This window comes from Hyperoodon ampullatus, assembly GCF_949752795.1.
Source record: "Hyperoodon ampullatus genome assembly, chromosome: 17".
NCBI classification, from domain to species: domain Eukaryota; kingdom Metazoa; phylum Chordata; class Mammalia; order Artiodactyla; family Ziphiidae; genus Hyperoodon; species Hyperoodon ampullatus.
Window position 1 is genome coordinate 53,211,233 of NC_136930.1, and position 16,580 is coordinate 53,227,812.

Genomic DNA, 16,580 nt, shown 5'->3' on the forward strand with positions numbered 1-16,580 from the left:
TGATTACTATTATTGTCTCTATTGAGAGCATACATTGTGCAAAACACTTAACTAGAAGCTAAGTTTATACTCTTAGGCTAAAACACATGAAGTATGTGTTTTATGAAGTATGTGTTTATGAAGTATTATTATCCCTATTTTAAATGGGTAAAATAAGCCTCCATGATATTAAAAGTTTGCTCTTAGCAGAGTTGTAATTTGAATCAAGAAACAGCAGGGCTCTTAGCCATTAGGGTATACTGTCTCAGCACAAACCATTACCAGATAAAACAATAAAAAGACGTGCCCTACTAATGGAACTCTGACAGTTGTTTATTAACAAAAGAATTGGGCAAAAAAGTTAGACCTACATTGAAACAGAAAGGCAAGAACAGTTTATAACCCTTCATTACACACAAAAATTTTCTTGCTCCTGATATTTCACCATAAAGGAAAGCAGAAAAGAAAGACTCAAGGTTATTTTGCGGGTATTATTAGAAGTAATAAAAATAAAATTTAACCTGATATATGCCAAATTTAGCCATATATGTGTCAAATGGTATTAAGTAATTACAATATCAAGAACATTTGCCCTCCAATTGTTTTTCTCATTCTTGTTCTTCCTGTCCTTTTATTCTGATTTCTTTCCTTACAGTTCATTAAGAGAGTAGAAACAATAAGATAGGTGCACCCTCACCAAATCTCTGGTGTCTGCATCTATATTCTTTACTTCCTCTCCTGTAGCAGCGAAGAAGGTGCCCTTGCTCTATGTAAGGCTAACCCTAGTTCTTGTCCTGATGGTATTAAAACCTTTCTATTTCTCAAGGACTTCATTCCTGAACATTTTTCATCTCTTCTGAATCACTAGGTTTTCTTTTTGTACTGGGTCATTCTCAAAAACATACAAATGTGGCTTACAACTTCCATCTTAAATAAACAACCAAAATCCTCATTACATTCCCATTCTCTTCTAGCTATTTTTCTCATTTCCCTCCTTTCTTTAGTAGGAAACCTATTAAACATCTGTCCTGAGGGAGGTATCTATACAACTGTCTCAAGTTTCATCTGCCATTCATCAGACGTATTCACTAAACTGTCCTTGTTAAATCTAGGCTGCCAAATTCAATGATAACTTAGTGCCTTCTTTTTTCAGAAACATCTTAGCAACATTTGTCACAGCACTTTTTTTCTTGGCTTCTCAGTCATCAGACTGCTAGTTCTCTTTTCTGGTTTATTTGCTGCTCTTTTTGGTATCTTTTGCTATCCCTGCCTTGTTAACCCAATGACTGAGAGATGTAGTACCTCAGGGATTAGTTCTTAATGGTTCTGCTCCCAACTTTCTACAATTTCTCCTTGGATAACTTCACCTTATCCCATGGTTTTAAATGCTGTTTTTAGTTTAATGCTTCCCAAATTTATATATTCAGTCTTAATGTCTTTCCTGAGCTTCAGACCATTCTATTCAACTGCTTATTTAACTTCTTGTATATCTAATAGGCCCCTCAGCTTACCATGTCCAAAACACTTGCAAAATTATAAAATCTTTTGATTTTCAAATTTTTGTAAATAAAAATGTAAAAAATATTAAATTTCACCTGTGTATAAAATTTTCTCCTATGCAACTGATATCAAAAAAATCAAATAAATATTGTTCCATTTGAAAGTAAAAATTTCTCATTGCCAATTTATTTCTAATTTAATATAATACCCAGATACAAATACTTTTGTTAGAAATAAATTCACCATAGAATGTAAAATCACTGACATAAGAAATAAACTGAACATTAGCAAACATACAAAATCTTGTAATTTTTACTTTATTTTTTATGCAAATGATTTTATTCTGTATGGTAGCATTTACTTCTAACAAAATGAATTTTTATATCTGGTTATTATAATAAGTCAATAATAAATTTGTAATGACAAACTTTTCCTTTAAAATTGAACTGTTTTTATTCCACCAAAAACCACTTGTATCCATAATAGTTTTTTCTTAAAAATTCTCATGACTCAGGGTGTGAAAAAAATAGATATGTAAAAGTAATACCATTTCATAACTACTTATCATATACAGTAAAAATAATTTTTCAAGATACATTATTAACATGCTATTTATATATGTGTATGTAAATTAAAAAAGAGTTTATGCTCAAGTTAAGAAAGTTTACATTAGCATTTCTTAGGAATTGTTTTTACAATGCTTTTAATCTTCACCAATAGTCTAAATCCACTGAAAGAGTTACTGCATTTATTGTTAAGCAACATGGGATCTTATCAAATCAAGCGTTGCTATACCCTAGGAATAAATTGTCCTTATATGTAAGAAATTGAAGAGAATCTTTCACAATAGTTAAAAATAGTTCATCAAGGATAAACAACAAGGTCCTACTGTACAGCATAGGGGACTACATTCAATACCCTGTGATAGATTATAATGGAAAAGAATATATAAAAAAAGAATATATGTGTGTAACGGAGTCACTTTGCTGTACAGCAGAGACTGGCACAACACTGTAAATCAATTATACTTCAATGAAAAAAAAATAGTTCAAGTAATATGTGTGGGGGACTTCCCTGGTGGCGCAGTGGTTAAGAACCCGCCTGCCAGTGCAGGAGACACCTGTTTGAGCCCTGGTCCAGGAAGATCCCACATGCCGCGGAGCAACTAAGCCCATGAGCCCCAACTACTGAGCCTGTGCTCTAGAGCCCGAGAGCCACAACTACTTAGCCCATGTGCCACAACTACTGAAGTCCGTGAGCCTAGAGCACGTGCTCCGCAACAAGAGAAGCCACAGCAATAAGAAGCCCGTGCAACACAACGAAGACCCAACACAGCCATAAATAAATAAATAAATAAATAAATTAATAAATTAATTAATTAATTTTTTTAAAAAGTGTGTGAAATGAATGAATGGATGAATGAATGAACAAAATTACAACTAATCATTTCAATGTATGCTTAAGGTTTGTTTATAATGTAGCATTTGTTTGACACTGGGAAACATTTATTCCAAGACTGCAGTAACAACATTTATATTACATTTTAATTTGTTTTAATTAATCCATCTGGATAACCTGAGGCTGTTTTCAGAACAATACTGATAGCATTAAATACTACAGAAAATGACTGAGTTCTCACCATTTTTACAACTCATCAGTACTGTAAATATATTTCTGACTTCTCATTTTATATTTGTTTCATCTAATTGAGAGTATAATTTAATTGGAAATGCTCACCTCACCTAATACATATTTCACAGTCCTAACTAGCACATGTATAAGTTTCAACTATATTATGGGTGATAATTCAGAGATAATGTCTAATTACCATCTTGGTGACCTTGGGCAAATTAACAGTCCAGTTTGCTTATGACATTGCTCTGTGCAACAAAGAATAAATACACTTAAATCACTCATAAGTTCTTGTGTGTCCTTTCCATTCAGAAAGTAGACTCTTTGGTACAAACTTGTTTATCTCAAGAACTTTCAAAAGAGAAAAACCTTAGATTCTATACAGTTGGATAAAATCAAAAGCAGAAGACTTGAACTGTAATCTGTACTGTTGTAAGAAAGGGACACTGACCAGGTTGTATTAGTTCCTTGAATTTTAACTGCCTCATCAGTAAAACTGACATAATAATAATTTTTTACCTGCCTGATTTAGTATTAGAAAATAATCTTAAAGTTCTATTCTAACAATTACATTGTATAATTATATGAAAATATAAACTCTGAGATAAATCTTTAAAGACCACTAGATTTTACTATTCACTGTGTAGTTTGTCTAAGAAGTTGTTGTATATATTTTTTCAGTATGCCAAGAAACTTCAGCAAGGTCACAGTCCAGATTTGGTATTCACAAGGACTTACACTCTTCCAGTTTTATTGCCTTATATTTTTGTATTGACTAAGAAATGACACGATATTCTCCACTTCACTATCTATAAGGAAATCAAGCTGGGTAATGGGAATATTTAACCTGGAAGGAAATCCCATCTAGAATCAAATCAATCGGAAAATATGTGAAATGCAGATGGTAACCTAGAGGTGGATTTCACCCTGGAGAATTTTGCCCTTGACTGAGTCCCTGCTTTGTACAAGATCCATCAATTTTACAAAGAATGTTCAACATCATTATTAGGCCTACACTCTGCTAGCTACTCAGTAACGTGGCTATCTTTAGAATTTCATTATGTTTCTAAGGATACATGTAATGATATGGCAAGTCAGGTTAAAGTAGATAGCAGCATGACAAGATTTTCCTCCTATCAACCCTGGACGGGAACAAAGCTGCTAATGCAAAAGAAACCACAAAACTAGTGTTATAATATATTCCAAGTACTTTATATAGAAATACCTTTTAAAAATACATATTTACTCATTTATTTCACCAGGTAATTGTTGTGCACCCACTATAAGCCAAGTATGTTTTATATTAGGGATGAACTGTAATAAGAGCCAACACCCCCATACCGTCATTGATTCTTGTTCTCTAATACATGGACAAAAGTGAAATAAAATTACTGGTCTAATTTCTTTGAAATCAAAAGGCATGTTGGGTTGAAGACTGTCAAAGGTACCTAAACAGGAAACTGATTTTATATCCAAGGATTATAAAGGATTATATAGAAGTCTAATTCAGAATTGAATTCTAATATTTGGAAATCACCAGAATTAATGAGCAAAAAAAGAGTAAAAACATATAAATATTGTTTTACATTAGTCTTGACTGACAGTATATAATACCAGTGTGCTTTTAATTTTACATTATTAAAAAATTTCCTACTCAATCAGATTCATTTAACATTTACTAAGTACTAAATACCAGGTACAATGCCAAGTTCTGGTGATACAAATATTCATAGGATAAACCTTGCGCTTCAAAGGAACACAGTCTAAGAGGGACAGCAGATGTGTATATATGTCTTTAATATAATAAAATGTTTATTAAAATCAGGTGACATTTGTCACTGAAAGTGAAAAATTGTGGGCATGAAATAAAAAGTTAAAAGTAATTTAAATTATGTAATTAAAAATATGTACTGATTTACCAGATTGATAATATTACATTGATGTATTTTTCAAAATAAGTATCTATACAAAAACTACTAAAAATACTTCTAAAAAATTAAAATGCCATGTCTGGCACACAAAAACATCTTTATATGAGTTAATTAAACATTAAAAATAAGATAAGCAAAATGATCATTTGTGGTACAAATGTACATTCTCTAATTGGTTTCCTAGACATATTTAATGTCATTTTACTATTTTTTCTTAAGTATGTGGTTTTCAATATATTCTTATTTTTACTGGTATTGTTAAAGGTATTTTTAATACATTTTAAGTCATTGGCATGTTAACAGAGGTCTCTACAGGCCATACTATTTTTAATTGAGAAAGGTTTTTCTTTATAGGTACTGAGGTAGCTGGTAGGCTTAGGACTAATTCTTTAAAATAGAGGAAAGTTTCAATTTGATTTTATTTCATACAACAATGTGTAAATATTTCAGCTTAAGTATTTTCACAGATAGTAAATTTTTACTTCTTTTCAGATACCTTTCTTGACAAAATTTTTTATAATATAAAACTTATCAACTTGTCTTAATGATTTTTTTTGGAATAGTTCACTTGTAAGCTGTATAATTGTATGTTTTCTCAACTTTATTCCATTATAGTATAAAATATAAATTCAATCTGATTAAAAAATAAGAACTTCATCAAAAGATACTCTCTTTTCACAAGTCAAATCATGCTACAGGACAATAATAGTTTCAAATTTTAATTTTATACACTGTTTTAACTTTTACATAAAAATAGCATTTAAATGTCTTCCTATTTCCAAACTTTGTTTTCAATAATTATAATTCACCAAAATTTTCAAAAGCTGAAGATCGTTAACATGCCAATAACTGAGTATTTTTATTAAAGATTTTCATATGATTTTAATATAAATCAACCAAATTTAAAGGTTTTATTTTTAAAAATTTCAAAACCATAGTAGGGCATTTTGGTTGATTATGAAAAAGAGTGCTTCAGAGATGCAAACTTTTCTAAGTCTGAATGACAATGAGTGGCAAAAACAGAAGCTGGTACTGACATACTAAAGTTTATTTATTTTTGAATCAGCATTACTTTGTCATACACACAAAAAATGTAATTCAATTATTTTGCTGTATATAAAAATATTTGTAAATTTTAATGACAGTTTTATTGTGATGGGTAGAATTTGCTTGGTTGCAGTTACGAATTATATGTACACCACAACCAATTCTAAGTATATATCTGTTTCTTAATTTTATAAGAGCTTTGTTTTTGCCACGAAGTTGTGTGTCACCAAAGTTTATATTTGTATTATCACAAAACAAATAGCCTTATCCTTAACACTACAATTTTAATATGTGATCTTTGTCTCATTTAAAAAAATATTTAAAAGATAATTGTTTGCTTCAAGTTTAAAAAAGGTATTGTGGTGTTAATATAAATAGAAGTAAGATAAATGGAAACAATAGTCCAAAGGAAAGAAGGGGGAAATGTAAATACACTCTCATTCTTACATTACATATGACAGTGTGTAATAGAAGTTAATGGTAGGTTTTGATCCAAGATGCATACTATTAATAATAGAGCAAGTACACCCCCACCTCCAAAATGTTTAGCCAATAAGTTAATAGAGGGGAAGAAAATGATGGTGTAAATGCGCAGGTGGGTTCAATAAAAGTAAATAGCAATACAGCAGCCAAACAAAACCATAAAAATTACCTTATGTGTGAACGGTCTAATGATTTAAAGACTGCAATTTGGGGGAAGGGTAAGTTGGGACAAAGTGAGAGAGTAGCACTGACATATATACACTACGAAATGTAAAGTGGATGGCTTGTGGGAAGCTGCTGTATAGCACAGGGAGATCAGCTCCATGCTTTGTGATGACCTAAAGGGGTGGGATAGGGAGGGTGGGAGGGAGATGCAAGAGGGAGGGGATATGGGGATATATGTATACATATAGCTGATTCACTTTGTTATACAGCAGAAACTAACACAACATGGTAAAGCAATTATACTCTAATAAAGATGAACATAAATAAAGACTACAATTAAAAGGCAGAAATCTTGGGCCTCCCTGGTGGCGCAGTGGTTGAGAGTCCGCCTGCCGATGCAGGGGATACGGGTTCGTGCCCCGGTCTGGGAGGATCCCATGTGCCGCGGAGCGGCTGGGCCCGTGAGCCATGGCTGCTGAGCCTGCGCATCCGGAGCCTGTGCTCCGCAACGGGAGAGGCCGCAACAGTGAGAGGCCCGCGTACCACAAAAAAAAAAAAAAAAAAAAAAAAAAAAAAAAAAAGGCAGAAATCTTCAGACTGTATAAAAAAACAAGGCTCAGGCAAGTAGTATGTCAATCATGTGCTGTTTAAAGTAGAAACCTACTTTAAATATAAAGACAAGTTAAAAGGATGCTAAATGAAATACCATGCAAACACTAATTATAAGATATTCATATCAGACAATGCAAACTTCAAGACAAGGAAAATTCCCAGAGAAAAAGAAAGCTACTTCATTGTAATGAAACAGTCAACTCATTAAGAAGGCATAGCATCTCAAACGTGCACACCTAGTAACAGATCTTCATGATACACAAACATGACAGGACATGATAAGATAGAAAGAATAAACAGGCAAATCCACAATTGCTGTTGGGCATTTCAATGCTACTCTTTCATTAGTGGATTAAAAAAAAAAGCAGACAAAATATCAGTAATAATATTGAGCACTTCAAACACAATGTTATCAACCAACTGTATCTAATTGGTATTTAATTCACAATAATGGCAAGTGTACATTCTTTTCAAATGTACATGGTTCTTTTAGAAAAATATATGCTGGACCATAGAATAAGTCTAAGTAAATTTAATTATTGAAATGTTAAAATTGTAACTAAATTTATAATATGAGATGTTTCATCTTTATCACAATGAACTTTCAAAGACTATACTCTGCTTCATAAAATGGAGGTAAAAAGTAAAACTTTTGCTGGAATTAAAATATTTGAGGTGATTAATGTCACATCTTATATATGTGACATATAAGATTGGACTCATTTAACTATTTGGTAAGTTCTGCTAAGGAAGCTGGCATGTTAACACTTTTCATATATGCAGAAGAGAATTTAGAACATAAAGTGATGAAATTAGTAGAGTTTTCATTTGTTCTAAATGAAAAGTCATGCTTTTTTTTAAACAGATTTATGTCTTCTAGTTTTCACATGGTCAATGACACCACATGATCCCCATGTATGTTAACATACATTGTGTATAAGTTGCATTTTCAACATCGATTTTCTTTTATTTTAATTGAGATGTTACTCTTTTGTTTTTTTTAACATCTTTATCAGGGTATAATTGCTTTACAATGGTGTGTTCATTTCTGCTTTATAACAAAGTGAATCAGTTATACATATACATATGTCCCCATATCTCCTCCCTCTTGCATCTCCCTCCCTCCCACCCTCCCTATCCCACCCCTCTAGGTGGTCACAAAGCACCTAGCTGATCTCCCTGTGCTATGTGGCTACTTCCCACTAGCTATCGGTTTTACATTTGGTAGTGTATATATGTCCATGCCACTCTCTCACTTTGTCCCAGGTTACCCTTCCCTGACCCCGTGTCCTCAAGTCCATTCTGTAGTAGGTCTGAGTCTTTATTCCCATCCCGCCCCCCACTAGGTTCTTCATGACCTTTTTGTTTTTTTAGATTACATATATATGTGTTAGCATACGGTATTTGTTTTTCGCTTTCTGACTTACTTCACTCTGTATGACAGACACTTGTTTTAGGGTTTTTTGATGATTGGCACATCAAAATTTAAAAAATAAAATTTGATGATTAGCAGATATTGTGAGCAACTTGTATAAAATCCTTAATATGTAAGTAATAAAAGTCTAAGAACCATGTAGTTAATCCAAAGAGGTATTCCAACAACTTATCATATTAAAATTTGTAGGCAATTTGTTCATAAAATAAAAATATCAAGTATAAATATCTTAAAATATTAATATACTGTTAGGTCTAAATCTCATGTTTAATATCATATATACTACATTCTCAATCAAACTATCCCACCTTTCACATGAGGTTAACAAGTTATTAGGAAAAATTGGTCTATTAATACCAATGATATCAGGGTCCCAGGGATAAATCTAAAACCAGGGAGAAATTTTATTTAGGAAATAATTCAACTAAAAAGAACATAGCTATAGTAGTTAGGTACTTTAAAATAATCATAATAATAATCAATTTAATACATCAGGTACTTTAAAATGACAAAGATGTTGTTAATGTATTATCATGGCTCCAAATCACCATTTAATTATGTTCCATATTTTAAAATATAAAATTGCCCCCTCTGTAGCTTAACAGAATGTTAATATAATATACAAGCCAAGGAAGTCTCATTTTATTCTGTATTCTCCTAATTTTTGATTGTATAGAAAAATAACCAATCAATACATGATTTACCCTCTAAAAATATTTTTACAATTTACTTAAATATGTTTAATTGAAATGGGATCAAGTGGAACTCCCCACTTTTTAAAAAATGTGTTTCTGGATGTACTAAAATGCTTTGATTCACAAATCATAATAAACAAAAATTCTTCTAGGTCCTTTCCTGCTATCTTTTTGTGTTTACTTTCAATTTTTGCAAGAATAAGTTTGTCTGACAGCCTTGTTGATCTCTGCTGGGTCTTCCTGACAGCCTCCTTCAGCTGAACTTTCTTTTAGAAATCTTGGTGGAATTAAGCTTTCTTAAGAAATGAATATTCAGTATGTACCCTCTAGCCCACTGCTGCCATAAATGTCTATTGTAAAATAATAAAACAGTATGATAAAATAAATAATTGTTAATTTATCCTATAAAATAAATAACAAGCACTCATGGCAAGAACATTCAGACTATAGCTCTACAGCACATCTGTGCAACCTCTACTTCTGTGGATATTTCAAGAATACATATTTCTCAGTAATTTGGCCAACTCATGGTCTGACAGCTTTATGTATCTTTCAAGCCACAGAATAGATTATGACATAACTTGCTGTTATACAAAATAGCTGGCAGGGCAACAGTATCAAATAGTTCTCCCAATACCATCTAAGATCAGAATGAGTTAGATGTTAATATCTGAGAATATTTTCATTTCATCTACAAGAGCCCTATATGCTACCCATGAAAGGGAAGTGTAAGTTACCTGGCATGCACAAAAGACTGGGAAATAGAGATGGGTTATCAGTATTTGTCTTTCAAAATTAATCATGTATTATAATTACTCTGAGCACTGGGAATATATCTCACACAGTACTAAATGAGATCAAAGACAATAGCTAATAAATACACCTTGGCTATTTTAACAGAACTATTAATAATGATACTTTGTTGAAAATGGAAAATACAGACCAAATGTCAAACAAGTCAGGATGCCAGGAAAATAGGCATAAACCAGGGCTGTCTTGGGCAAAAAAGGATATACAGCCATTCTAATATAATACATACATAGTGCCAGGGCACTGCAGATATGGGAGTGACTAATTCTGCCTAGAAGTTCATTAGTACTTAAAGTATCATTTGACCTGGGCCTTGAAAAATGACTAAGAATTTATGGATTTTTGAATGTGGGCGTAAGTGTTCCAGGAACATGGAAGAGATTTGCAAAAGAAGCAGAAATGTGAAAGGTCAATGTCTTTTCAGGACAGTGCAGTTAGATGACTAGATGTATGTAACTGAATAGTGAGAGATGAAGCTGGCAAGTAATTTGGGCGCAAATTGTGGAGGCTTTAAATGTAATTCCACAGTTTTGAACTTATGACTGTGTAGCCATAAAAGAATTTTAAACAGAGGAGTGATGTCTGATTTATATTTTCAAAACAGTCAGGTGGAAATGTAGAGAAAAGTCTGGCTGGAGAGACAATGAAGTGAGTGGCTAGTCAACTGCTACAGCAGTGTAGGCAGTAATAATGAGGATGGGAACAAATTCAGGGGCACCATGCAGTCCTTTAAGGCCAGGAGACATAAACGTCTCATGACTAAGGAATCCATCTCCTTGAGAATTTTCAACAGTATAAGATATGGCCCTTGGTATTTTGTATTATCCAGCAGGGGCATATTCTTAAAAGAGATGTCAAAGAGTGAAGAGCACAGAAAATGCTCTGTCAGAACCAACTATTCTGTGGGCAAATGACAGCATGATACTTAAAGATGTCCTCCCTGAGGAACTAAAGTGGGATGAGACAAGCAGATTACAAATTAAAGTAGGAGGTATATATAGAGGCTGACTGCTGAGAACCAAGGGCAGAACATAGGACAGCATGAGGTAGCCATGTCAGACTTAAGTAGCTGTGATTAAGCAAAAGAGTCTTGCAGAATATAACACCAAGAGGCAAAGCAAAAGACTACAAAGAATGAATAGATCAGGAAATAGAAGACATGAGGCTGCTGATAGTGGCTTGACAGTGATTATGAAGTTGGTATGTGACCTACATTTCAGTTAAATTCACTTTGCACCAAGTTCACTGAAATCCATTTCGTTGGTTGCATTTTGTTGCTTAAGACTGTTTTGCTGTTATTTCCTGACTCATTCCTTTTTTAATTTATTATTTGACACTCAGCTCTTTGCTCAAAAAAGGAACAGGCATTGTGATGTCGACGGTGGGTGGAATGGGAAAAGAATGAAAATCTGACAGTTAAAATAATGATACAAACTGATTTGGCTACTATTGTTCTAGTTTATGCCTGTTGTCCAGCTTAATTTTTAAGTGTCCCATTTTACTCTCAAAAGTTATCTTAGATTTGAACAATAAATTACATGATCACCCTAAATAGAATGTTTGCTCTTTACGGACATTTAGAGAGGTGAAGTTCATATAATTAAAACATCTTCAGAACAATGAAATGATAAACCATGTTTTCACATCTTTATTTGGAAAAAAATTATAGCTAGTGCCTAGAGCATGGGCTGGAATTTGTCTTATATAGAGAGGTCAGAGGATGTTTTAAAAAAGAGATGGTTTTATAAACATTTAAAATGTTCTATACAGAGGTCAGAAAATATTTTATAAAGAGAGGTCTTGGTGCTGAGTCTGGAAGAATGAGCAAGACTTAAGAAAAAAATTTAAAGTAAAAGAAACTTTAGGGACAGAAAACAGTACAGGGTGTGTGTGTGTGTGTGTGTGTGTTTATGTAACTAAGAAGATTTGCCTAAGTGAAAGGAAAGATTCACTCGAGAAATAGCTGGAGATAAATATGCTTACTATCTGGTCCTTTAATAGACTCTCCTAGAATGAACGAATGAACAAATGAATACATGGGTAACAAGAGATAGATTTATCTTGGGAAAAGGAATTCAGGTAAAACACTCAAGTGGCAAATTTTGACCTGCAAGCCAAATTTGACCCATAGTCATGATTTATTGGACTACAGACCTTAATATTCTCTTTAAGATTAGTTGAGTTGTTTTCTTTGACAATTAGATGACTTTACATAAAACTCTTTATTTCAAGTTCCACTTTAAAATTAGTCTGTCTTCCTATAGGGCAAAATGACTTTAGCCAGAGGGTGCAACTGTCTCTTTTAAATAGGAATGTACACACTCCACCTTTCCTTTATTCCTTCTCACTGCTTCACTTGTATAAATCATCTGCTTTTGGGGAGTGTGAACTTAGATGTGGTTCTTATAAGCATAATCAGAAAGACAAGGTGATTAAATTGTAGAACTTCATTGTAACTAATAACATATAATTAAAATCTTTGTATTTCCTCTAGAATATTAATAACTAATAAATAAGGGTAGCAAAAGAGTAGTAATAACTGCTAAGCATTTACTATACACCAGGCACAGTGTTAATCTCCTTTCAGACAAAGGTGGATTTGAGTCACAGCTGCAGGCATCTGCTAGGGTGTGACCTTGAACAAATTAGCTCACTTTCTGAACCTCAGTGTACTGTTTGGTAAATGGGGATGATACAACATATCTCATATGGCTTCTGTGAGGATTAAATAGGTCATACAAACTACTTATGGTTCTTGGCACCAAACAAGACCTCATTCATGAAAAAACTATTTTCACATTTGAAATCTAAACACTTATAAAGCTGTATAGGCATAAGTTATAGAAGATCTCCAGCCCAGAGACTAATTTTCATTAATTGATGCTATTCACAATATATTAACTCTCCAGGTAATTTTATTTCAATGAATAGGTTTTTAGTCTCAGATCAGTAGTACACATTTGTATGCATCTTAAAAGAATATTATGGAGGCAGATTTATTACAACTCTGGTATGATACATATAGTTTCCATAACTTTAATATGCCCTACAAATGCAACAAATATAAAAATGTATTGCTAATTTCACAGACAAATGTGCATTAAAAATTCCAGAAATGCATATAAAGCAGTCTGTTTCTATTAATCAGATGTACGTGGCATTCACAAACAATAGCCTGAAATAGCCTTTAAACATGACTGCATTCAGATATTTAATCACAAATAACCATTTAAGTGTAAAACCTTACTAATTTAAGGTAAATGAAAGGAGAGCTGTTGGTTGCCAAACTACCATTATAAATAACTGAAATTGAACAGCAATCATAAGCAGTTTGCTGACAAATTGTTCCTAACTTCAAATAAAAAAGAAATAAACAGTAGAAAATAGAAGATATAAATATGAACAATGTTTCATTTATAAGTGTTTCAGAATTATAAGCCATTTATGTTCATTAATTACATAATCATTCTCTTATTTTTCATTCCTTTTTTCTTTGTCTCAAAAGATACACTAAGGGTACAAATTGAAAGATACTGACTCTGCTGATGTACACCTCTCTCAGATGAGCTTTATTTATAACAAAACAATTCATTTACTTTAGTTGATTATGCCAAACTGTCTTCCATGAACAAAAGGTCTGTCAAGTTAATTATATATTTGTATTGACCAGTTGTTAACCTAAGGTGGTATATTTTCAGGCCAGTCATTAAAAAAGTCCCTCATGCTTTTTCTAAAGGGTTCCAATTTTACATTTATTCATATAACGATAATAGTTCACTGGGCACCAACTATTTACTACTCAATACTAAGAACTGTGCACACATGATCATGTTAAATCCTAATAATCTATTTATGGGATAAGCATTATTATTCCTAGTGAGTTAGAAAACTCAGACTCAGGTGATGAGGTGAGGTGTCCAAAGTCTGCAATTCATAAGAAGACAGGATTTGAATTAAGGCACATTTGAAGAATACTGGTTTGCACTCTTCCCATAGATGATGTTGGAAATCTCAATAAGTTTCAATTAATAGGACTTTTTAAGGCTATACAATTAGAAGATCCCTTAGATATTTTTCACAAAGAGATAATGTGTGTTGGTAATAAGAGCGAAAAAATAGCAACTAAAATTTTTGAGTTTTCATTTATTTTCTTCAGCCATTAAACCAAAATCCATTTTACAGAACAGCATATATTTAACCACTTAGCAGTGCCATAAAAAGAAAAAAAAGAAAAAAGGCCATGAACACTAGTAATTATAATGAATGATATTTCATTGTTGTAGGAAATCTTTAGTTTAATAGTAGATCTAAAATATTTTGTCAAAGCTTCCTGTGAATATATAATTAAGATCTTTAACAGAAGAAAAATAAAATTAGTAAAAATGTAGGGTTGCTTTTCTTTTAATGGCAAATATTCATTTCCTTCCTTATCTCCAAAAATTGTACATTTTAAAATATAATTTTATGGTAAGTTCAAATTACAAGCCGTATAATGTAATTATTTCATTTGCTGAATTATTTTAACACCATCTTTTCTTTATGAAAAATTGGTTTGACAATTGGAGAGAAGGTCTCAACAATTAATTAATTAAAAGTTTATTGTATTTCTTTTTTCTATGTTTTACCTTAACTCCAGATGAATAATAAGACTAGAAATAGGAATATTTAAGATCATTAAAATTAAAGTTTTGAGCAGTAAACAGAACTATTTAAATAGCACTCCTATTTTTCATTTAAGAAATAAAAAAAATAACTCACTTGAAAATTGAATCGCAAATCCAGATTTGCTGATATAAAAGTCCGTGTCAAACTGGATGGTTACTATGTTGAGGGTGCTATGGATTCCTTCAGGAATAAGAGAACCACTAATTTCCTTTAAAAGCATATCATTTTCTGGTGGACCATCCCAAACTCGGAGTATATCATGCGATGCTTCCGTATCAAAAGCAAGAAACTGTAGGCTGTGGGAGAACCATATATCTCTGATTATCTTAAACATGGATTCAGTTTTAAATAAAGAATATAACAAATATTCATCTTGCTTATACTAGATATTCCTTTTATTCTATCAGATAAAAATGAATTATGTAAACTGCATATATAAACTTAATGAATTTTTCTTGAGCCGTATAAGTTTTTTAGAATATGATTAAATGTACTATTACATCACCTCTGCAAATTATAAAAAAATTAGGTATACAGACTATCCCCGACTTATGATGATTCAATTTAGGATTTTTTGGCTCTAAGATGGTACAAAAGAGATATGCATTCAGTAAAATCTGTACTTTGAATTTTGATCTTTTCCCAGTTGTGATATGCTGTATGATACTCTCTCACGATGCTGGGCAGCGGCAGGGAGCTACAGCTCCGTCAGTCACAAGATCCCAAAGACAAACCGCCAATACATTTACAACCATAATATACCCATAAAACCATTCCGTTTTTCACTTTCACTACAGTATTCAATAAAGTTACATGAGATACTCAACACTTTATTATAAAATAGACTTTGTGTTAGATGATTCACTGTAGACTAATGTAAGTGTTCTGAGCATGTTTAAGGTAGGCTAGGCTAAACTATGATGTTCAGTAGGTTAGTTATATTATATGCATTTTCAACTTATGATATTTTCAACTTACGTTGAGTTTATCAGGATGTAACCCGAGGAAGATCTGTACATTCTTTTCAGTGTTCATGACTTTTAACTGTGGCAATGGCAGGTGACACTTAGAGGATCTCATATGTGCCAGGCACTGTGCAAAATGCATTACATCGATTTTCTTCCTTTAATTGTTACAATGACCCAATGAAGCAGGAACAATTTTTATCTCAATTTTACAAATGTAGCAAATGGGGTTGAGACAGATTAAATAAGATTGCCCAAAGGGTGGCAGAGTCATGAATTGAACTCAAGTTATCTAATTCCATAGTATGTGTTATTTCCACTGTTTCAAGTTTTTTGTTTGTTTTATCAGACTCAAATGAGGTTTATTCCACAAACGCAAAAATGGTTCACATTCAAAAACCAACGATTACATTTCACCACAGTGGCAGATATAAGGAGAAAAACAATCACATGAAGATCTCAATATACACAGAAAAAGTATTTAAAAAATTCAGTATCCATTCATAATCATCACACCCAGTAATCTAGGAGTAAAAGGGAACTTCCTTAATGTGAAAGTGTCTACCCCCAACAAAATGCACAAAAAAGGAAAAAAAAAGTTTCATGTTAAATCTATTTTGCTTTGTGTCTAATCTAGACAAAATTAGTGTCTGATTTTTCT

At 32.4% G+C, this 16,580-nt stretch overlaps 1 protein-coding gene across 3 annotated transcripts in view; it reads right to left on the reverse strand.

Moving 5' to 3' along the window:
* Window positions 1-16,580, reverse strand: part of CSMD3 (CUB and Sushi multiple domains 3) — a gene marked incomplete at its 5' end in the record, with an annotated part of 1,086,230 nt that overhangs the window by 291,719 nt on the left and 777,931 nt on the right. For all 3 annotated transcript variants that reach the window (XM_079722286.1, XM_079722285.1, XM_079722284.1), the window contains one exon: window positions 15,048-15,250. In XM_079722286.1, the coding sequence (XP_079578412.1) occupies window positions 15,048-15,250 (203 nt within the window). The remainder of the gene's footprint in view (window positions 1-15,047; window positions 15,251-16,580) is intronic.